Source organism: Heliangelus exortis, chromosome 3, assembly GCF_036169615.1.
Source record: "Heliangelus exortis chromosome 3, bHelExo1.hap1, whole genome shotgun sequence".
NCBI classification, from domain to species: Eukaryota; Metazoa; Chordata; class Aves; order Apodiformes; family Trochilidae; genus Heliangelus; species Heliangelus exortis.
Genome location: NC_092424.1, coordinates 100,542,095 through 100,566,722, shown reverse-complemented (window position 1 = coordinate 100,566,722; position 24,628 = coordinate 100,542,095). Strand labels below are relative to the sequence as shown.

General features: G+C 39.1%; 1 protein-coding gene across 1 annotated transcript in view; it reads right to left on the bottom strand.

The window, feature by feature from the left end:
• GREB1 (growth regulating estrogen receptor binding 1) overlaps positions 1 to 24,628 on the bottom strand; it is a 50,747-nt gene that overhangs the window by 5,941 nt on the left and 20,178 nt on the right. Inside the window, exons 11-28 of the mRNA XM_071741923.1 lie at positions 24,453 to 24,581; positions 22,892 to 23,017; positions 22,243 to 22,440; positions 21,972 to 22,152; positions 19,941 to 20,133; positions 19,211 to 19,347; positions 17,334 to 17,673; positions 15,776 to 15,891; positions 14,886 to 15,085; positions 13,379 to 13,468; positions 12,170 to 12,786; positions 10,755 to 10,857; positions 8,984 to 9,142; positions 7,374 to 7,516; positions 6,485 to 6,646; positions 4,412 to 4,616; positions 3,436 to 3,610; positions 2,277 to 2,495 (exon numbers count right to left, since the gene is read on the bottom strand). Coding sequence (XP_071598024.1) covers positions 2,277 to 2,495; positions 3,436 to 3,610; positions 4,412 to 4,616; positions 6,485 to 6,646; positions 7,374 to 7,516; positions 8,984 to 9,142; positions 10,755 to 10,857; positions 12,170 to 12,786; positions 13,379 to 13,468; positions 14,886 to 15,085; positions 15,776 to 15,891; positions 17,334 to 17,673; positions 19,211 to 19,347; positions 19,941 to 20,133; positions 21,972 to 22,152; positions 22,243 to 22,440; positions 22,892 to 23,017; positions 24,453 to 24,581 — 3,493 coding nt within the window. The remainder of the gene's footprint in view (positions 1 to 2,276; positions 2,496 to 3,435; positions 3,611 to 4,411; positions 4,617 to 6,484; positions 6,647 to 7,373; positions 7,517 to 8,983; positions 9,143 to 10,754; positions 10,858 to 12,169; positions 12,787 to 13,378; positions 13,469 to 14,885; positions 15,086 to 15,775; positions 15,892 to 17,333; positions 17,674 to 19,210; positions 19,348 to 19,940; positions 20,134 to 21,971; positions 22,153 to 22,242; positions 22,441 to 22,891; positions 23,018 to 24,452; positions 24,582 to 24,628) is intronic.

The window sequence follows — 24,628 nt, the reverse complement described above, 5'->3', positions numbered from 1 at the left end:
ACCAGCATGGGTTCAGGAAAGGCAGATTCTGCTTGACCAACTTGGTCTTGTTCTATGACTACATGACCCACCTTGTGGAGGAGGGAAAGGCTGTGGGTGTTGCCTCCCTGGACTTTAGTAAAGCCTTTGACACTGCATTCTCCTAGAGAAGCTGCCAGCTCATGTCATAGAGAGCCGTAGGCTTTGCTGGGTTAGAAACTGGCTGCATGGCAGGGCTCAGAGAGCTGCGGTCAATGGAGTTAAACCCAGCTGGTGACCAGTCAGCAGTGGTGTTCCCCAGGGCTCAGTTTGGGGCCCAGTCCTGCACAGTATCTTCAGCACTGATCCAGATGAGGGGATTGAGTGCTTCCTCAGTAAGTTTGCAGGCAACACCAAGTTGGGTGGGAGTGTTGATCTGCTTGAGGACAGGAAGGATCTGCAGAGGGACCTGGAAGACCTGGACAGTCTGGACCCGTGGGCCAAGGCCAATAATATGAGGTTCAACAAGTCCAAGTGCTGGTCCTGCACTTTGGTCACAGCAACCCCATGCAACACTACAGGCTTGGGGAGGAGTGGCTGGAAAGTTGACAAGCAGAAAAGGACCCGGGAATGCTGGTTGACAGCCTGCTAAATATGAGCCAGCAGTGTGCCCAGGTGGCCAAGAAGGCCCAAAGCATCCAGGCTTGTGTCAGGAATAGTGTGGCCAGCAGGAGAAGGGAAGTGATGGTGCCCCTGTACTCAGCACTGGTGAGGCTGCACCTTGAGTCCTGTGTTCAGTTCTGGGCCCCTCACTACAAGAAAGACATTGAGCTGCTGGAGTGAGTTCAGAGAAGGGCAGCCAAGCTGGTGAAGGGTCTGGAGAACAAGTTCTATAGGGAGAGGCTGAGGGAATTGGGGATGTTTAGAAGGGGAGGCTGAGAGGAGACCTTATTGCTCCCTACAACCACCTGAAAGGACGTTGTGGGAAGGTGGGTGCTGGCCTCTTCTTTCAACTGATTCATGATAGGACTGATAGGCCAGAGGAAATGGCCTGAAGTTGCTTCAAGGGAGGTTTAGACTAGATATGAGGAAGAAATTCTATACTGGGAGAGTACTTAGGGATTGGAATAGACTACCCAGGGAGGTGGTGGAGTCACCACTCCTGTAGATTCTTCAGGACATGCATGGTGATACAGATATTGATAATTCTTTGGGGTTTTTATTTTATTAGTAGGAGGCAGGTGTTGATGGTTGGATGCAGTGATCTTAGAGGTCTTTTCCAGCTGTGACAATTCTGTGATTATGCGATTCTCTGAAAACAAGTGCTTCTCAGAAGTTATAAGTTAACTGGGACTTCAAAAGACATCTTCCCTAAATAGAAGAGTTCTTCTGAGAAGCACAGTGACTGAAGGTCACTTATGTAAGTCTAGATATGTAAAGCCTTTTTAGATTGCCAGGGGTATCTCAACCTACCTTACAGAAAAACACATGTAGAATTCACGTCACACCTGTAAGTCCTATATAGACATCTTGTCATATTCTTACACATTCTGAGTTGCCTGAAGACCAGCTTTAGGCAAGTGAATTCCACCTCTACTAATATCTACTTCATTCTATTATAAACATTTGATCCTCAGAAATGGGGGGAAAACACAGTTTATCTCACATAGATCAGTGAAGTTCTGTGAGCTGAGGTACCCAGTGAATACAGTTCTGGTAGCTGGTGATGCTGTGTATGGCAATATTATAATCTGATATATCCTATGTGGCACAATGAAATGAAAAAGTGGAATTAATAAGAAGTTGAATGTGAGAAACAACCACCGCTGTTATTGAGGTTTATTTATTCCTTTTTTCTGATTGCCCTAATGAGCCAACACAGTATGCTCCAGTGTTATGGTATTCAGTGTAAAAAGCCCAGATATATTTCATTTCCATTTCAGATAAAGACCTAGTTATGCACCATTCACCCACACACACTTTTCCTTTGGCAGGGAGTGCAGACAAGCAGGCAGAAGGGGAAGAACAGTGTTTACCAAAGGGCCACTTGGGCCAGACAACTGAGGGAACATAACTGCAAAACACACTGCTGAGTGTGTCTACCATGTAAATTGAATACAAATGTTTTGTTTGGAACTATGGATACTGATGCATTTTCCCAACTGCTGGCAATCTGGAAAGGATCTGAACCATCAATAAGAAAACAACATCTGTCTGCATCCTACTAACAGCCTCCCCCAAAAAACAGCAGGAGCTTTCTTAAGACTTCTTTTATTTAGTTCATTATCTCTTTTGAGTGATGCTACAGATTCACTTACCTGTTCTGGTTGTACTGTACATTCTGTGTCAGATCAACATTCAGCATAATGAAATCATGCACATGGCAGCAGGAGAATGGTTCCTTGATCTCAGCACTGTTTGTTTTACTGGACCATTTCCTCATCCCAATTAAGGCATAATGAGTGACATTGGGAGTTGCTTCAATATGTTGCAGAATTTGCTTCAAGGAAACATTCCTTTCAGTCCATGTATAGTCACTGCAATAATTACAAAAATGTGTTAATTTTAAAGTATATAGAGAATACTCAGACTCTCATTCAGCTGAAGAGTATTTCTTAACTGTCAAAAGTAGTTATGAGTAGCAGGTAAATAACTTCAATGTTGTCTTTACTGCAACTTTTTGTCTCTCACGCTAATCAAAACTTAAAATTAACTACTGCTTATGTGGTGGGGACTGCTATGACAGATCTGAAACAGTCTGAACCTTTTAAAGTATTCACACAAGTATATGAACTTTTGAAGTTACCTGGATAATGTTCTAAATTACTCTGGGATGGTTGCTGACTTTGTGCCATAACTTAAGTGCAGATATAAGATCCCCCTAGCCCACTCCTAGAGCCCATGAATCTGAGTTTTCACTGTGTCCAGTTCTCTTTGAAAGTTTGCTCTAAATCCTGCATAGCACTGTTCTCGGGATAGATAAAAGCATCTAGTACAAACAATGTTCTAAATTAATGAAAACACAAATACTTGTTCCTGGAGCTAATAAAGGAGCTGTATAGACTGGGACTGACAAAAGAGCCAGAGGAAATCAGTTGCAGAATTTGCATAGAAATGTCTTTTAGCTTCTCTTTTAATATCCTGTTAAAAAATGTATGTGTGAATGCTCCTGCCTCCTCAGGGTATTAATGATTTTTTACATAGTCTGAAATCTGCAGACTAAGTAACAAGTTTGAACCAGAGTCAAGCTATATAGCAAAGGCTGCAAGGCACTTACATCCCTAGGGAATGAAAACAGGCAGTAAATATGTGCTATGCAAAGGCAGATATCTAGGGAAAATACTTCTCTCATAAGGCAAATGTTATTCTCTGCTTGCAAAGGGTAAAATTTGTAGTATATCAAACGTAATTTCAAAACTGATATGTAATGAAAGGTTAAAAGAGATTGGCTAAAAAAACATATATTACACTCTTTACCTTTTCCTGTCTCCTGAACAATCAACTTCTACTGCATTCCACATAACACAGGAATCATCTGAAATGACAATGAAAGGCCAAATATCCTGGGGTTTTATCCCCAGCTCCTCCTGCCGATTTCGTTCCAGCTCCAAGTTATGGTAAGACAACTCTTTAATTAGGAAGTGTGCAGCACCTGAAACCAGGGATATAAACCATCAGATTAAAAGTAGGGGCTGAAATTGTTTTCTTTTAACTTGGAAGCCTTTGAAAGTGAATATTTCTGCAGACCAGACTACGAATCACTCTGAAGACTTTTAGCACCCTAACACTCTACAAAGACAACTTGCCTTATTTTTTTCCAAGCAAGCAGCTTATAGGACCCCACTGGGAAGCATTCAGAATGAAGCCTGACTTCTGTGGAAAAGATCTGCTAGTGCCCTAAGGGTTTAGTGACTGATTCTTTTAGTCTAATTTTAGATATTTGATTCCACTATCCTTTCTTAGTGCAAATATCTAGAGATGCTGATTGATGAGATGAATATCATGGGATCAATTTGCCCTGATCATCTTCTTTGGATGTTTGTCACTACTGCTATCTGTAAGGTTTTCCAGCAGTAAAAGCAAGGTGCTGAATATTTCACAGATATATTAGCAGAACCTACCTGAGAGATGACCCTAATCAGTGCATCACTGCTCATGCAAATAGTACATAACTAATCTCCACCAGGAAACAGTAGGTAACTCAATCTGATTTAACAGCTTTAAAATCAGAGAAGAGTAAGTATTTCTAGGGTGCAATTAATCTAGCTTGATCTTGGTGGCCTGTATTAGGTGAATTGCATCTTTGACTGTGACACCTCATCTTCAAAGGGAATCCACATCACCAGGTCAGATATGGTAGCCACAAGATGTGTGTCTATTTCACTGTTGAGTAACAATATCTCAAGGGCCCAAGTCCTGTGTCCACATCTGTTAAAATTTTTGTTATACCTACCTACTCCTGCACTGTTGAAAATGCTTGGAAGCACAAGCATGATGTGGTTGGGCCAATACTTCTTATATATGGCCATTTCATACTCCTTGACAACTAAAACATGCAAATGACTGGCTCCATCCATTGCATGATATAAATTGAAAAGTCCATGTTCATGACGACCAGTGGTGGGAGTAAAAGTGGGGCTTTTTATGTAATCTTCACTCTGTAAATAAAGAGAAAAGTTAGTTTCTGTATTAAGCTGGAGTGTGTTTGAACAGAGAGAACCAGATCCTTTAGGACTATAAATCAGATTCATTGACACTGGAGAAACTGCTGCTTTTCTTTAGAATTTCTTTATTGAGAGAATAATTTCTTTGCTGAGAGGGTAGTCAGGCACTGGAATGGCCTTCCCAGGGAGGTGGTGGTATTAAATCCCTGGAGGTATTTCAAAACCATGTAGATGAGGCACTTCAGGACATTCTGTAGTGGGCATGGTGATATGTCTATTTTTTTCAATTTATTCATTTATTTATTGGGCAGGAGGGGAAATGCTGATGGTTGGATGCAGTGATCTTAGTGGTCTTTTCCAACCATAGCAATTCTTCAATTCTGAGATTCTGCAATTTTAAATAGTTTAATAGGAAAATAAACAACTTCTGTAAGAGTAGGGAGAAAAACATAGTCTATATCACTTTGTTTATTTGACTAATGAGAGTGTGGTGGACTAGATAGGCCTGCTAACCTTGACCTGCCATGTGCACAGGGACTTCAAAGCTAGATCTGGAAAAGGATTTAGGTCCATATGATGTAAGACAGTAAGAAGACAGAGGAAAACTGTAGTACAGCCCTTCTGACTGGCTGTCACCCAGTCTTGAATGCATTGAAACTGCCTGGGTGCTTCCAAGTGTGATAAAATAACTTCTGAAAGCCCTGTTTCTACAGACATCCAGAACTGTTCCAGTCTGGACAACAAATTTTAGCCTGGTTCCTACTAAGATTATTGAGGATCCAGAATGAAAGTTTGCCCTTTACAAAGCCTCTCCAAGGAATTTGAAGTGGAACAAGAAAAATATTTATCCGGCTGATTCTGCGATATTTTATATGGGTTTAGTAATCTACCAATAATCTAGGTTTACACCCTACAGCACATTTCAGGCTTGCAGCAAGACTGCAGGCACCATTTTGGAGCAAGTGAACAGAAAAAGAGGCAAAGGAAGGTTTTGGTAAAACCTCAAAGCAGGTTGGTGGCAGAAGCAGGAAAAGGATCCTCAAGGAACCCAGAGCATAGTTCTGTCCACATAGCCAGGCATAAGTTTAGTAGGTAAGGAAGAGAAGAAAGTTTAATCCTCCCAGCTGCTGTGTTGCTGCCTGGATTCTCCTGTTTCAAACTTGAACAGAACAAAAAAGTCCAAACTAGAGGGTGACATTGATTGATTATTGTTTACTAGAAGCAGTTTATTTTCCCCAGGATATAAGTCCTACTGCTTGCTACTGTTAGATAAATTGCTTCAATACATCAAGCCGTGTGGCCTGAGCAAGGCACGGTTTCATCTTAGACACAGATTGTAGGAGCCACTGCAAAGGCTAATGTCAGTTTGCAGAGCATGTCAGATGGACCACCTTACAAAGCGTTTTCTCTAAGATTCTTTGGACAGTCTTGAAGCCATGAGAAAGGCTGTTTGAAAGCCTTATTTTTGTATGAAAGGAACAAAGCATTTATGCAGAATAAGACAGAATAGTCCAGTGCCTTCCTTTAGAGTAAAAAATCATTATGGTAAACAAAAACATGTCCCTGAGGCTCATTGCTGGAACCATTCTCACTTTAATGTCTCAACCGATAACCAAAGACCTCTTGGTCCAGATAAGAGTGTTTATATCATATGATCAACTTTGATAATGAGCAACAGAAAACAGGTGATCAGTGTCTTGACAGTTTTGCTTCATGTGTCCCTTTCTGGGAGAAATTGCAAGCCCAGTGTCAGGACATCTTTATTATCTCTTGACAGTAGAACCAGAAGTGTAAAGAATCCTAATTCAACAAATTTTAAAATTGGTGGTTTCTCTCTCCTATAAATATAATTATCCATCTACCTTATCTGTAACTAGTGGTAGCCTCATGCTTTCCAATTGTCTTCCTGGTTGGCTAAAGACAAAATGATGCTCCTTTGACTTTGGAATGATAAAATGTAGTTGGATCTCTTCTCCCAGCATAGAATAGGAAAAGGCAAATGCATGCAGAGTGGACTCATAAAGCTGTCAGGAAAAAAACCAGGACAATTACACTGGTTAGAGTCAAACTACAATGTCTCAGTATAGTTAATATATATTTATAACCAAACAGACTACATTCACTTACTATATTGCATTGGATTTTACCTCATGATTCAGTAGGTGTTAAGAAACACCCTTAGGCTGGAGAAAAGAAATATTTTAGACTACTCCCCTGTTTCAAGCCATAGTTTCAGCTTTGTCTTGCAGATAGTAGTGATACTTACAGGCAACTGTCAGATTTCAGAAATACTGACACAGAAAAACTCGTACTTGTATTGCTACTATCTTCTTCCCCACATTCTAATAGGCAGAAAATCAAAGAGATACTAACAGCCCATGTGCCACATAAAGACCCAGTCTATGCTGGACTACTCCTGTTTCAGAAGTAGCATCTTTTGCAGTTACTCAGGCAAAAATGTAAGCAAATCCAAGTGGGAAAGATTCACTGGGAGAGTAGTTCTAACTGCTAGTGTACATGTAGAAAGCACCAAGTAAGCTAGTGAAGTGAGGCAGGGATCAGTCCTATGATGTTCCCAAACCTGCAGTCTGGTCAAGGAAGGCACATCTCAAGACATAACAAAATCAGCCTGCTTTTAGCACACTCATACAACTTCTGTGCAGATTCCAATAGAGTGAATATACAAAAAATTGTGTTTGAGATGGGTGTGCTGCAGTTTCTGATCTGCTGAGTAATATAAGAAAGCCTTACCTGGTACCTGGGATTGAACCCCATGTACTGATGACACTGTTCACAGTGATGGTAGGTGTTATAGGCTGCATACTTGGATAATCTCATCCTAGTTGTTTGACGGCGCATATAAGTATCCTCCTGTCTCCTGTTCATCGGAGTGTCTATTTGAAAAAAACAACTTAAATCTAACATATATTCAACTGTTTTCATCACTGTATTTACCTTCTCAGAACAATGGCAGGATTAAACACATGCAAAACGAAGTATGAATTTATTCTGAGCACGGTATGTTTTACAAATTGTTATATATAGCAAAAGGGACTATAAAGAAGTATCTTCAAATTCATCATTATGATAATACTGTACAAATTTTACACAAGGATGAGGTGTAAGCAAAGCCAGATTATTAAAATTATTGTTGCTTTCATTATTATTGGTTCAACACTCAAAAAAAAAAAAACAGTAAGGAGTCCTATGACAGACATTTGCTGTCCTGTGATAGATATCACAGTAGAGTGTGTGAAATGAACTTGGCAAATTCAGCCATGCTGCTTTTTAGTGAATATCCACATTTTAATAAAGAGTCTCCTCAGGAGGAGGCTGGAGGAAGGTGAGGTGTAATTTCTGCTGAAAAGGACTTCTGTTTTGTCAGCTGGGCAAATCTTTCATTCATATTTTCATCAGATCAGATTTTTCAAAGTTGTTCATTTTCCTGTCGGTTTTGGAAAATCACCACGAGTGGGGTTTCCACAGTCAGATGCCAGTCTGATCTGTGCCACCCATCACAATTTGAGTTAAATGGTCTTGCCAATTTTCCACCCACTTTACAATCTCCACCTATCCAAATCATCTCTCTGAAGTTTTGGCTATAGGGATATCATACTAGACAATAAAAAAACCTTGATGAAATCAAAATGAAACCATACTCTTTCTTTGGCCACAGTACTAGTCGCCTCATACGGGAGAGTTAGTTCCATAATTGTTTAGAGGACTGAGTATAGGATGACCAGGCTGTAATTCCTTCAGTCTTCGTGTTCTGTCAAGTAAGGGCATGGTGTTTTCCTTTTACCAACCATCAGGAACCTCTACCAATTATTTTTATCTTTTAAAAATTATAGAGAGTAGCCTCGCAGTGATGTTGGCCAGCTCCCTGAGCATGCTTGGTTACATCCTACAGGCTTGTTTATGTCCAGTTGGCTAATTCAGAGGATTAGTCCACACCTCAGTACTCCAGGAATCTAGACCTGGACACACACATCTCACACTTTCCAAGTCTAAACCAAAACCTAAAAAATAAATCTATAAATACTTTTAAGTACATAAATTACTTCACATACAAGTCACTTCATTCCTACAGACCAGGACAATGCTGCTACATAAAAACATTCAAATACACAGCTTATTGTGGAATCAGAGCCTTTTGATGAAAGACCACCTATATAACAATTCATAAAATATTTTAAATGCTCATACTCTTATGCTTTATCTAACAAACTTCAAATTTTTTCACTATTACATAGTCAAGTGAAATTCTGATAATTTCACTGTTTGAAAGTTTAACAGGATTCTCCTATTGAAAACAAATTAATACATATATTTATATCAGTATAGATTTTTCAAATTCTAACCTTCACTGTTTATAGTCTGAAGCTTTGAACAAATCAGACTTGCATCTTCATATTTTGGGTCATGGATAGTGTAGTCAAAAGGTATCTTCTTAAATGTATCCAGATCTGGCCACATATCTCCAAGCTGATGGTAGTATTTATCAGATTCTTCTTTTATGCCTATGATATTATTGAAAAAATAAGATTCAATTAATTTTTAAGGTCTTTATATTGCTATAGATGTTTTTGCTATTTACTGCGTCACTTTTTTCTTTCATCGTTCTGAAGAAGTGGGATCATCATGCATTAAGAAGTGGACCTTTGAAAAAATGTACCTCAATGCAGTTCTGGGTTTTAAACCTTTTTTATCAAATTAAAACCTTTGTAATCTTACTGTTGCAGTTGGTGAGATGATAATGAAAATAATGGCAAGAGTCTGGTAAGGCTGATACACCTGCACCGAGGTATTTGGAGTGTTCCCACTGACAACCACACTTGCTAACTCAGCTGGGGAAAGATCCAGTATTCTCACTGAGGAAAAGAAGTCCTTTTAAAGCTTCATAAATTTCAGAGCTGAAGTCAAATGCCCTTTCTAGTGATAATTCCAGAGCAATCAAAGATAATTCACCCTGAATAAGAGAAAAATTGTAAATTATATTGGTATAACGTGCAGTGGAATATTGCCTTTCCTGAAGCAAGTAAACTTTCATAGAGACCCAGATGTACACAAGTCCTTAAAATTTCTTTTCTATTTTTGTCAAGATCATGAAAGATCTGAAAAGAGTTAAATGGATTGCAGTAAGGGTATCCATGCCTGTGAGTATATATTAAAACATAACAGGTGAAACCCTGTCTTTTGGACCCAAAGTAACTATGAAACTCAGATGGAATTAGATGGTGAAATTATGTTCATGCCCTGATTGTGAGTTACATCTAAAACCCTGCCTAACATACCAAGGTTTGCTTACACAAACCTCTCCTCTAGCAGACTGGTCACATTTTCCACAGGTTTTGACATAAACCTTGGGGAATATCTGCCTCTTTTTCAAGCACAGCTTGACTCATGAATAGTGCCCCAAAAAGCCCTGAGAGACAAGAGGTGATCCCAGTCCAGTCCAGTGACCAAACAGCTTCCAGCCAGGCTCCAGTGGAGGCAGTGAGCAGGCAGGTAGCACCCACCTGAGACTCCATGGCTGACTGTGGGCATGCTTTTAGTGCAGAATTAGACATTTCTCATAAAATATCACCCGTATTTTTCTATGAAATCCAGTCCTTAATTACAGAAATACATCTAGAAACACAGGGGAGTAATATACTGTAAATAAGGGAATTTTGGACTGAAATTAATTAGAGAGAGGTAACTGCCTCCCTCATGTAGTCTTATGTACTGAAAAAATACAACATTGCTCCTCATAATATGTCTCCCAGAATTTCACCTATTCTTTTTATATACTTTACCACAAAATTTTGTTCCAATTCTAAATTCATAAAGCAATGGCTGCATTTCATTTGATATAAATAAATGCTGATGATTACTTCCCAAGAAAAACAGAGGTGTGCGGTTTTCTTACTGAGAGGAAAACTACATTCTAAATGATGTGTAAAATAATAAAATATTCTTAAGTATCAGTTGAAGAGCACACAGATATTTTCTTAAATTTTTTCAATTAAAAAATGTAAAGTGCTTGCAAAGATGAATGGCACAGAATGGCATGGAATGGAATACCGACAACTTTTCAATTTAACGTAACAGTTGCTTACAGTCTACAGAGACTGTATATTAAGAACATACCAATGTTGATTTCTTCCTCATCATAAACATCCACTTCTGTCAGTCTAATCAGCATTCGGGACAAAATACTGAGGAACTGCAGATAGGCACCTGTTTTCCCTATCTGTAAATATATAAATTAGAAAACACAAAAGTAAACTTTGATATTTCAACATGCGACTTTTCCACTTATCTGGAAACTGCAGCTGCAATGAAACCAAACAATAATATTCAGTACTCGCATATCTCTGTATTTATATATTCCTTGGCATAAGTTAAATACTTAAATGCTCAACAATTCTGATCTCTCTCTGCAGGAACCTAATTGGGAAAATTAATTTTATATCATAGGACTAATTACAAGTCCACGGCTGAGAACCTTCTCTCCTAATGTTATACTTTCTGCTTAGGCAATGAACTTTTAAAATTCCATACAAGCTCAGAAAATATTCCAAAAAAACTACTTAAGCTACAGGATAACTAAGGAGTTACTTCAACCCTTTCATATTTGCATAGTACATTGACTGCTGCTGAAGTACAGTGACTATGCTGAATAACAAAGTGGCGTGCATCTATAGGAGAACTTGTACAGGCTGCATCCATTCCTGCAGGACCATGTGTTCCTCCACCTCTTGGTGCTGAAAATAAATTATTTCTCTTCCACTGTTTTAAAATTACCTTTTAACTCCATCTTAAATGATTTTAAGATCACAACCTTCTCCTTTGTTTTCTCGCTGACCAACTGACTATATACATTTTTTCTTCATTACACCAAAGGGTATTCCTCCCCTTTTGTAGTTTTTTTCATCTGAAAATTATAAGCCATGGTCAATGTTCTACTCAACAGACTGTGCTGATTCAAGTAGACAATGCCACCTCTGAGTAGGCAGCTTTACAATTCCACTTGAACGGGATGCAGTTCACAGTCGGTTTCAATGAGAAAAAAGAGCCCAGCAAGCTCTTGACACTCTGAAGGAAAGAGACCACGCCATGATTTCTTGTGCATTAGCATAGTTCAGCCTCAGAATGGCACTGATGTCCTGCTGATCAGTGCAATGTCACACCCATGCAGGGAAGGTTAACATACAGATCAATCACATTCTGCTGCAACTCTCTGATCCCAGAGAGTGGTAACAGATTTTGGACTAAGCCTGCAATACTGCTCAACTGAAAACTCAGCTTCACCCTATTAGGCCATATCAGAAGCATAAAGTGCTGAATTACTAATTATGGTACTGCATTTACTATTTTCTATATATGCCAAGTGAAAATTTCATTTTCTCTCAACATTTGAGAAAGGGAGGCTTTGAAGCCAAAGCAAGAGCAGGTAAACAGTTTTTTTGATCAAAGACGAAGAAGAAGAATGTGTTTTTTCTGATATTATGGTAAAAGTAAACAAAATAAATCAATGATAATACCTTGCTCTTATTACACACCTGTGGTGGTCCACTCAGCAGCAGCCTCCTTGGGTGAAAGGTGTCCATTCTGCCCTCATTTCTGTTGTTGTAGTCCATATGGATTGGCTTGGGAACCGTCCATTGGCGGTAGTACAGAGACTGCTCCGTGCAAGTCATCATCTTACTCATAAGAGGACGAAAAGAACTTGCCCACATGACAGAATGATAAGGCAAAAGAGAAGATGATTTGGGAAGTCCACTGCTGTCTGTAGAAGTGACGATGTCATAAACCAGTTTGGGCAGGAACACTATGGGAGGCTGTTTTGATGCTTTGGTCATGGAGCACTGAGAGGTCTGTAGGATGAAGGAGTTATGAGTAGGTGCAGAGGAGGAAGAAGAGGAGGAGAAAGGTGAGGAGGATGATGTAGCAATGGAAATTTGGGCACTTTTAATGTTTTGTTTTGTATCCAGCTGTTCAGTTACCGGTGGCAAGTGTTTGCTGATTGTTGTCTGTGCCCCTTTGTCTACTTTCTGCTTCTGCTTTTCACAGTTATTTGTACTTTCTTCAGTGCTGTTGCTTAGGACTTGATGGGGGGATTTTGCTGTATCCCCTGCTGCTGTTAAAGGAGGAGATGACTCGCTGCAGAATGCTGTAGCTGAAAGAAAATTTGTGTTTCAACACAGTGCAACAATCTCTGCTACTCAATGCCATAGTTAAACAAAACAATATCATTTAGATAGAGTATCCAAACTAGGCAATCCCACCCCTGTTCTTGCTGTCACTTTTCTCCTGCAGGGGGCCATAATGGGACAAGTTTGGAGTATTTATCTCAATGCACAAAGTGGCTTTTAAAGAACAGAAGTGCATAGAAAAGATGTTAGCAATTTTCCTGTCCCTTACTTCACCCAACCATTACTTGCTTACAGTGTTCATCAGATACTTGCAGAACTCAAAACAAAGTTAAAAATTAACAAAACCTTCATTTACCCCATCAGACTACAGAAATGTCTACACAGACTGACACCTAGAAACAGTCCTGAGTCAGATCTGATCTGCATCACTGCAGCACTTTCTCTAATCTAATAAAACCAAGTTCTCAGGTCTCTTGCTACATAATGCATTAAAGCACTCACACAGCTATTGGTCATCTTAGAGAACATTACCAACACACAGCTAGGTGCTGGCTTTCTGAAAGACCTGTTTTATGTCATAAATGTAAGTTAATAAAGTTGATCTTAAGGTCTTACTGGAAGCTTTTGAAGAGAGAGATGAAGACGCAGAATCATGAGAACGAGATCTTTCTCTTTTCATAGGACTTCTCTTTTCTGAAGTAGAACCTGTTTCATGAATGGTAATAAGGGAAAACAAAAATAAAATATGATTTCATTAAGCCTGTAAGAAGGCATGGCTACATTGCTGAAACTGGGAAAAGTACACAAGTGTTTGTGTGGATTTTGTCCTCATTCTGACGGTGTTTTCAGTATGAAGAATATCTGTTCCTACCACACAATATTGGGTCTAATCTAACTATGCTGAGCTGCAATAGCTTCAGAAGATCAATGCTGCAGCCAGGAGCTGGTTAATCCTTGGCATGTCTTCACCATGTTTTCCTTTCTACCCATGTCTTACTTTCTTCACTAATCCCATGTCAAGGAAGCCAACAGGCAACAAGTTCTACTTTTAAACTATCTTACAGAATTACCTCCTACCCCTAACAGCTGACTACCTTAGAGCTTTATGGCCAGATTATACCTCAGTTTTGGTGATGCAAATCCATATTTGGATGGCCACCAAAGATTTTCACTTAAGGTTCCTACCTTAGGTTTCTAAGGTAAAATGCTTGTTTCTGTACATTTTACCATGATAAACAGAGACATAAACACTTCCAGCAGAAAACTGAGATTGTAAGTCTATCTCAGATATCCTGATTTGGACCCTGGAGGACCATACCTTTTTTCATGAACTAGGAAAGCAGCATTACAATTTAGACACCTAATAACTTAGGGGCCCATTTGACTCAGATCGCATACAATCGCTGTGTACTTCAACCTAAAGCAGGCCTCCATTGTAGAGAGTCTAAGTATAACCTCAGGTTATTTAATTCCTAAAAAAACCTACTTATTTGATTAAAGTAAGTATTTTTGTTCTTCTTGTTCTGCTGTCCTTATTATCAATGAGTAAGGACTTAGTAGGGGAACAGTAGCCATCTGTCTTCCTCCTCATAGTATAGAAAAGGAAAGGAGGGCAAAGAGTTTAGGAATTAAATAACCTAGAGGGACAAAAATCCCTTATTTTCCAGTTACAAGGCACAATAAAAAATATAGAAAAATGTATATAAGTTGCCTCTGCTGTGAGGGAGGGGATGGGGTCACTGTGTCCCTGCCACAGGGAGGGCAACCCAGCCTAGCACTCCCAGAAGTGAACATCACTGAGAGTACCCACTCCAGCTCCACTTTTTTGGCTGCCAGAACATATGGGGCAGAAGAGAGAGGGAGGGGAGAGAAGGGAGCCAAAAGGAACAGACAGAACTGTGGCTGCAGCAGGACTGTAAGAGGTTAAGATGCTGCAGCAGCAGCAGTCCCTGGGCAGGGAGGTGGGAAAACACATGTTCAATGAGATGGAGCAAATCTGAGAAGCAGAGCTTACTCAGTAGGGCTAATTCCAAAACCCCTCATTGAGTAAATCTCCGTACAAGCCTGCTTTTTCTAATGCAACAGAATGATTTTACAGCTTCTTCTTCACCACTAATTGTACCTTCGGTTGCTATTTCTTCATCTTCATTATCAGTGCTGCTTAGTTTCTCTGGGTCACTTTCTAACACATCATTCACAACTGCTTTCTCTGTGTGAATTTCTGAGCTCACAAAGTATGCCGCCAAACCGAGTTCTTGCTCCAAGGTTGTCCTTACCAAAGAAGATGAATTTATTAAACGTAGGTCACAGTATCTCAGTGATCTGGTGAGAAATAAGAAGGCCAGGTATGAAAACTCACTGTAATCTGCTTCGTTATTTTTTTCATGATATGGATATTTTTTCATGGTTTGCTTAAACTATGGATGACATAGAGCACAGTACACATTTTGTGCTTAATAAGTTTACCATTGTGGTGCATACACTTGTTCTTAATTCAGTTATGCAGCTTAATCAAGTGTAATGAAAATGAGCACTAGCATAAGAAAAAGAATAATAATGTGGGTTCTAAAGCCTAACACACAGAATGGGATTCAGTTGAACATATAAATGCATTTAGTGCCCCAGGGTGTCCTCTCTGTCTTCCAGCTGCCAGTCCAGAAGACACTGATCTCTCCACACATCCTGTAACTCATACGACAGCATCATGCAGATGTCTCAGCTACTCTCAGGTATCCAAAGAAGCTATACTTTTTTCTCTCTTTTTTTGGCTACCCTTATTCTCTTCTCTATACAGGGAAAACTCTCACAATATTTTCTGAGCTATGCATACATTGCTATAAATAATCACAATATAGGTTTTTTATTTATGATACAAAAACTGACAAAAAATGGAAAGTAATATCTTGACATTTGAATTAGTTTTCTTCTTCCACAAGTAATTATACAGTTAATCTTCATCCATTTAATAAGCAACAGATAAAAAAATGCCACTGAGAAAATACTAGATCTTACCGTGGCAAAGACTCCCCCTGTGGATCCATACCACTGAATATCAATATACAAGGTAAACCCTCCAATTCCAAATAGGTCTGTGGCCTCCAATCTGCATCTTCAATTTTCTGCCAGGTCTGTATAAGGTAAGAAACACTGTTGGACATATCTAAAAGTCACAAATAGAATACATACAAACATGAATCAGTTTGCACAGTGGATGGATGTTCCACCAAGGGCAGCCACAGAGCGGAGCCAGTTTCAAAAGAGGGAGATTTCACAACTCCAAGAGCATTACAGGCAGTCATCTGTCTGCTGAAAGTCTGAGGAGATTGGAAAAATATGTTCCAGACTGAAAAGCCTGACAGCTTTCCAGCTATATAGCACTGAAGCCAGGGGTTAGACATGTAGTGTGGATATGGTGCAATGGATCATAAAGCTGAGTAGGAGCTTTAGCGGAGAAAATAGCACAGAGGGTGGCTTCTTGTGGCAGATAATCTATGGATATCTGAGATCAAGGAATGAGGTTTTCACCTTATAGGAAAAGGAGAATGCCGGAAGTGTTCCACACACTGTCCTCACATGCTACCCTCTGCAAATTTCTGCTCTCCCCCAAAACTGTCAATTTTCCTGAAGAAGTTTGATAACTAGATCTATTGTTTGACTGTTCAGCATCAGGCTATACTGCTTTACTCTCACCAGTCAGTCCTTTTTGCTGAGAGACTGATCTACAGATAAAGCATACACAGTAGAACCTGCAGCATGACACCTCAGCTGCTGACACTTGTACCACTATTACGCGTGTCAGAAGAGATAACCTGGATGAGATTCAGAACTAATATTGGTGTTTCAGACTAAGTAAGACTTAACTTATAGCAGAATGAGATCAGCATTAGCCCCTGCATCTCCAATGACCTTGTCTAAGACATATTGATGCAGATACATGCGGAGTGTGCTGCATGTATTACACCATCCTAGAATGCAAATACATTTTTGTTTTGATGATCAGATGATGGTAATTTTATGAAAAGTCAGGCAGTTGCAGAGGCTTCTGTTATCCAGATGACCCAAGACTCTAGACCAAAAGGATATAAGTTAATCATAAACCAATACCTGATCCAGAAAGCATCCCTGAGCTGTGAATACTGGGGTCCTCTAGGACCCATAATTAACATCATTGATTTGGGACCTTCATGCCACCTGCTGGTGACAAGCATAATGTAACTCTCAGCTGGTCACTGCTTAAAATCTTTTCAGACTATGATGATTTTGTGAGGAAATTCTGCTAGAACTGTGAGAATTTTATTTCAATTTTTCCTTATTGCACATAGCTCCTGTAGATAAAAGCAGTTCAACTGTTTGGGAGCGCTGCTGCTGAAAGCCAAGTTCCAGCCCTCTTAGTTAATACTCTACTAAGGTATTAACTAGAGGGAGGACAGTATGTCTAAAAGAGAAAAGTCCTGATGATAGCTTTCCTTTTTACTAGGAAGACCCACACTTCAGCTCCCTATGATAACCATCACCAGTAAAGTTTCCCTGGTCACCAAAGCTTCCAAGAATATGTAGTTCAGCAAGTTACCTTTAGCTGCTCCACAAAGTGCTTCCCTATTGTGATTCCAGAATTAGGATTTCCCAAGATTATTTCAAAGTTATCTTCAAGGGCCAGTCTTTCCCTTACATTATACAAACGTTCATATGCCACTGCAGCCAGAGGAATACATGGGATTCTCAACACTACCATGAGGCCATGGCCACTAGGACATTGTCTTGAAGAGTTTATGAGGTTTTGGGTGATTTCCAGAGTTTCAACTGAAGTGTAATTCTTCATCTGAGAAAGACCACACACTGCCATCATTGCTGCAGAGTAGTGTTGTATGAGAACAAAAGTCCTTATCACCGCACTGTGTAATCTGGGGAACCTGAAATAAATGGTTAATTAAATAGTGAAGTATTAAAAGTTAAAAGTGAAAAAGTTAATTTTCACAAAATATAGTAAACTCAGGATTTCCTCATTTAAAGAATCCTTTATATCTACTATCCAACAGAAATTCACCAAATTGCAGTTGGACAGTCTTTGCAAGGCTTGATTCCACAATCAGAACTGATCTTGTTTCTCCATTTCTAAGTAAAGATTTACTAAACAAGTAGTTCAGTAGGGCTACATCACTTAAGGTTACCCAGACATTACTGCTGTTAAAAATTTATGACAGAATATTTGCTAAGGCACTCAGTAATATCATCAATCGAAATTATATTCTCTTACCAATGAGAACAGCATTCTTCATAGAATCATAATCATACAATGATAGAATGGTTATGGTTGGAAGAGACCTTAAAGACCACCAAGATCAGGATTAGATAAAGATCAGATAAAGACCATCATGATTCAGGAGGGTTGCTTCCTGAGTGGGCAGAGACACATCCCACTAGGACCAGGTTGCACAAAGCTTCATCCAACCTTGCCTTAAACACTTCTAGGAAGCTGCGTTATTCTTAAGGGGTAGAAGGGCAAGTAGGGTATTTCTTGTGTTTTTTTACTGAAGCCCTGAACCAACTTCCTCTTATTTCCCAGAAACTGAATACATAGGCAGCATCCAATGAGCATGCCAAGCTCCCAAGCCCAGGTACACCCTGTCTCAATCCCCAGCCTCTGGAAGGGAAAGACATGGATATGCAATACCTTCCTGTGCTCTGGTTTTCACAGTAATGAAACCTAGGGGCACAGGGAAAAAAGGAACTATGAATTGCTCAGAGAAGTGCATGATAGGTGTGATCAGAGCTCCACAGTACCCTGCACCAAGCTTCAGCAGTTAATTGTGGATGTGCTCAGTCTCCCAGTTAGCAGTGCAAATTCACAAGATTTCACTTGTCCTGTCTCATTTTATTTATGAATGACAGAGTTCATCCACAGCTGCAAATGCACCTGTCACTACTCTTTTGCAGTGATCCCAGACTTCTCTGCAGCAGCCAAGGAAAACTGATGATGTATTTTCAAGCTCTGGTGATTCTCTGAAGTTTTTATTACTGATTTAAGTATACAAACCACAATGAAATATCTACTTGTCTTCATGGTCCAAGTGCAGTATATACAAATTTTACACATCAAAATCAGGCAGTCAGGATGTGTTAACATTGGACAAAAGTAAGAAAAATTTCGAAAATAGATGGGGATGCAATTACTTTATAATATAGAAGTAACTACTGATCACAACAAGAACACACTCTATATATGGCTGAGGAGTGTGTATGCTCATAATAAGAAGTAGCCTAAACTGATGAGATTGCAGGTCAAATATAGAAAGAAAAGATGGAAGGAGAAAATATGTGTAAATTAAATGCCCTTGTATACACAGCTGATTTGTGGAACAGCAAGGCAAAGCCCCCACACATTTCTAGTCACACAAGACACTAGAATGCATCTCCTAAATTTCCTGTGTTAAACAAAGGGTGCCATACCTCTTTCCCAAGGCCATGACCATTGCTTCAAAAGAGCTGTCATACCGAAGAAGTGGAATACTGTGTCCAGAGAGGGTGGATTCAATGAATTCTGACAGTCCAAAGTATTTCTTGTTTTCATGGTATAAATCTACACCCTAAACCAAATCAAGCAATAGATATATAAAGGTATATATAATAATTATTAATTTACAGTTGATTAACCATTGGAATCTGATGTATCTGCAGTCACACTTTCTAATAAGCATACATCTACTCAAACATAATAAAACAGGAGAGGAAGAAACACAATTTGTGTTGTCTTGAAAGAACAGAAGTTTGACCCAATTTTTCCTTCTTTCTTTCTCTCTCTCTTTCCCCACATATACACATATACAGATAGAACAGCTATGTATGGAATAAATATGCACACATACGAAGAAAATCCATGTGTGTACGTGTATTAATGTGATAAGGCATTACAAACAGATTTTCAGCTCATTTCTATTTATGTAGATCAAAAGTTTTTAACAAAGCTACTACAGTTTATAGATTATACAAAAAGAATAAAGAAAAAAAGCAAGAAATGATAGGATATGCAAAGGGAAAAGACCTTGCTGCAGACTGAAAAAGATGCCATGCAAACTTCACTTCTGTTCACAAAAATCATGGGGCCTCCACAGTTAAATATGGAAAAATAAAAAATCATTTATGAAAAGCTCACAATAGCATCTCAAAGCATCCATCTTACATTGCTGTATGAAGAAGGCCAGTGGATCTCATTGTAAGGGCTGATATGAGTATGCTGGGTCTGCAGCGCATAGGGGAAGGAAGTCACATGGAGAGTCACAATATTTGGAGCTTCTTTCACCTCCCTGCAGTTCAACAGTCTATCAACAAGTCCTGTAGACAGTTCTGTTTGAGGATAAAGGCTATGCATAGCACTGCAAAAAAGAAACCCAAAACTCTCCAAAATGATCAGCACAAGGGAACATTTGTGTCAGTGGAATAGCTTTAACCCGGATGGGAAATCAAATTTAAAACACATACAAGGAACTCAGGCCTCTATTCTTTCCCTTGGTTTTGTTGTAAATCATTTCACTGCAGCTGAAAATTTCTGTAGGTCTGAAAAGCTCCCAAGATAGCAAATTCCCTGCCCCTTATAGCTACCAGAATATCAAGATAAAGAATGAAAGGAAGATGATGTTTTGGCAGTTACCAATAGACACATAGTCCTGTAGTTACTTTGGCCAGATTACTAGTGCTGCCTTTAAGAAAACATAATTTTTCCCTGCAATAATCAAGTAGAAAATGACAGACAGTAAATCCCTATGACAGAAAAACAGAGGGAAACTACCTGTGAAAGAATGATTATGAGAGGGGAGATTAGTTACTGTTAGGGCAAATGCCAGTATTATGGAACATCTACATTCAATTCCTTGCTCTGGTTTAAAATTCCAATCCATATTCATGCTACTTAATTTTTTGGCATCCACCAGCAGTGACTAGGTTATAAGCCAAGCCACTGCAAGCTCCTTCTGAGAGAGCAGAGAGAGATAAGTAACTCCAGAAACTGGTTGTGTCCACCCATGCTGTCAGTCAGCTCTCAGAGATGCCTGTGTCGCCATTGGGACTGCCTGGGCAATTACACTCCTATTTTAGGCACCTCATTTAACTGACTTCAGTTGGGTGTCATGAATCATGCTGTGTCAAAAAGTCACTTAGGTACTTGTACTTACTTATCTTTATTAGATTAGAAGAAAAATATCAGTTATGCACCAATACAGGTACTTCCCTGTCACTCAAGGGTGCTACATGAGTAGGTGTCTTAAAAGCTGTGACAGCTATAATAGGTCATGTAAGTTCCCAAGATGCAAAGGAGATAAACAAGAAAACCCTCACATGTAAAAAAGCTGAGAATCATCATTCTTAACCAGCGTGAAACATGAGACCTTGCCATTTCAGACACAAAAAAAGATTCCATAGTTTTTGATTTCAGAAACACCACTGTGCTTCCAAGGTTGGAATACAGCGGTGTTTCTACAATTAGGTATGTTGTCCAAGCTCCCCTGTGCCACAGGAGCCAGGAAACAAAAGCAGCCAGAAAACAAAAGCAGCCCAACTTCCCAGCAGGCAGATTGTTGAGAAGCCCAGGAATCAGGGCTCCATGAGGGAAGCAATGAATTATGCAAGTGAGCTGCTGGGGGACGTGGTAAACACAGGACAGAAGCCTCCCTCCTCCCCTGAGAAGTCTGCCCAACATTACTATTACCACTGAAGCTTTCAATTCTTACAAATCAGTGATTCTGGACAGAAAAGAAGATTTTACTGGGAACATTCCAATCAGTTAAAAAAATAAGCAGCACTGCTGGCTCACTAGTTGTCTACCCGCTATGGATGGGTTTTGCCTCTTTTACAGCCCAGAGGACACTGAGAGTGACACATAATGATCTCTGTGTACTTTCTCAGGAAGTTTTCATTTGAACAAATGACAACCAGACAAAAAAAAAAAACAAAAAAAAAAACAACCCATATTTTCAGTTATGACTGAAAGAAGACAAGAATTGTGAGCAAGGAAAGCTGAAAGGCTCCACTAAGACGTAATATAATAAGCAGGATAAGAATGTCGTGAAGGACCTTAAAAGAAAACATGTTTATTCAGTGTATGGAAAGAGAAAGCAGAAAGACGCAAAGAAAGATGAAGGAAGGGATAAATCGGAAATCTGATCTTGTCAGCTAATGCAAACAACAATAATTTATCTAAAAACATTTTTTTTCTTACCTCATAAGATCCCAGTGTGCATGATCATGGATTAGGACAAACAGCGTGTGTGGATTCTGCATAGAGTTTTGTAAAAACACTTTGAATTTAATCTGTGCTTCTGTGTCTATTTTCATAACATACTGTTCCACCCTCTGCTTTGTAAGATGTTCCTTTTCTAATCCAAGTTCTAGTAAAATACCTAAAGAAATGGAACAAATGTCAGTATTTCCAGACAAAAATGCATATAATGTTGTCCAGTGAATCTAAAATAAAGCTAATTAATGAGCACCTGAGTGCCAGAGATGAAACAAAGTCTGCTGATAAGTCACTTCAGAAGGTGGAACACAAATCAAGAAATCAATTTTCTCAAAGGAGCCCAAATCAAGATTTTGAGTGCTGGAGTCAGCAATTGAGCAAATATGAGACAGCAATTTCTGAGCCACTGCGAGCTGGAATGGACGAATCTGATGTCGTTCAATCTCATAACCTGGAAAAAGGCAAAACTCTGTTAAGACCCAAAGTTTAACCTAATGCAAAATGTTAGTCTGGCAAAGAATGACTGATCTGTTCTTTAAGGTACTTTGAACAGGAGTTCCAGTTTATGACAGTTTATGTGAAATATGCAAAGAAATCTTTCTTCATTTGGGTATTTTGGGCCTATAAGTCTCTTAAATGTCTGCTAGCTGCAAATGAACTTGTAAAATCATGGTTTGCTACAAAGAAGCAAGACTTAGGGCTCCAAAGGCTGCAATACCCAGTGGAATGAACCAGAGTATCCATCAGTGTAAATCTGAATAACCCAAGACATGAATTGCTGTTTGACTCAGGACCTTTGCCTTCAAGAGCCTAGGACCCTTGCCCACATAGAACTAACTGCACACCCAGAGAGCTGCTTTCAAGTGCCATAATCTGTTATCTCTTTCAAAAATCCTCCTTACTTGTACATGCGGGTGCTCCAGTTCCATTCAGTGCTGTTGGTTTATTCACTGAAGCTGAAAGCGACGAAGAGATGTGCCCTTGGTTTTCCTGATAAAATTTCTCCAGCAAAAGGTCAATGTCACCCTCTAGCAAATTGAAGGAACAGTGGAATAAACTTCCATGTTAATAAGAGCTGAGTTTCATACTGATTTTTATTGGGCTTATTTGCTGTTTTATACAAGAACTTTCTCGTTATTTTCTATTGCATCTGTTTTCACATTGTATCACTAATAAAATGCAAAGAAGGCCAGGAAATGACAGACTAACTCTACAGGCCAGAGGATAGGACAGAGCCTCAAAGCCTTGTTCAAAATTAGCAACAACAAAGACATGAAGCTGGCTTAGTTTACATTCCATCAAGCTATGCTGTTCATTAATAAGGTTTACAAGAAACTTTGGAAAATCTGATAAATAGTTTTAAAAAATTATATTTCTGAGAGCCAGAAAGAAAAATAATTCCCTATAAATCTGAAAGAGAAATGTTATTAAAATTAAAGAGTTTTATGGCTACACACAACGCTGAAGCAAGGAAGGTATATTTTAGTGAATTATGCATATCTGCAAATACATCCTGTTCTATTCAGCAGGGGCCCTGCTTACAAATGAAAACTGCTAATATCTCTCTCTTGAGTATATGGTCTTTCCTCAACAGCTGAAAAGATGTTTGAACATGTTTGCATTGAGCTCAGAAAGGCAGGGCCTGCCTCATGAAGTGCAATCCAGTAGATAGACATGGCAACTGTATTTAGGATGCTCATTTACTTTTTCTGTTCAAGCAGCCACAGCAAAAGTGATTTTTAAAAGCATACTTTTAAGAACAGAAACACTGACGTAACTACATGATGGTTCAAGGAAAACAAGTTCCCTTAAGTGACCACTCAGAACATCGTGACACATCCAGAAGGGTTCTTGTGATGCAAGTACAAATTCACTGATGTGATGTGAACAGTGAAGGGGACTCTGACATCCCATGAACACTCACAAATATTCTACAGTTATCATTCAACTTTCCATGGGACTGGATCAATCCCCAGAAAATCTTGCCTGTATTAATCTTCAGAAGACTCAGATAAAAAATGATTCAGTAACCCTGGCTTCCTGCTATTTTCATTTCTTTCCCAAGCATCAAGATAAGATTCATAGTTCATCAAGTTGAAAGGGCAAGCCCTACTTTTGATAAAATAAATTTGTTCTCTCATAGCCTACATTATTTCTGTACTTGGGGCAAAACAATTTATACATTCATATGGATATGGGCTTGCACAGTATATGCATGGATTTGCATAGCTAAGAATAATATGCTTAGCTATTTGCCAGCATATTTTTATAAAACAGGTATTTTAGAAACTGACATTTCTTGAAGGAATTTCAATTCAAATGTACATTCACAGCTTTGTCCACAGCATTTTTTATGTATTTGAATAATGTCTTGCTTCAGGATAGGTGATGAGTACAGTTATTTTATCTGACTCAAACATTTCAGGACCTTGGAAACGTGACTTTTTATAACTTATTAGGTACCTGGGCAAAGCGTGCTAAAGAAGGACCCTAGAGTTTCCACTTTCCCTGTGACTAGCTGATAGTTAACTTCTTTTTGGTAGTCTGAAGGAGTGAGCATGCTCTCAGACAGAATTCTTGCCTGATATTTTCCTAGAAGACAAAAAAGTAGTTTAAAAACAATCAAACTAAAGTTTAAA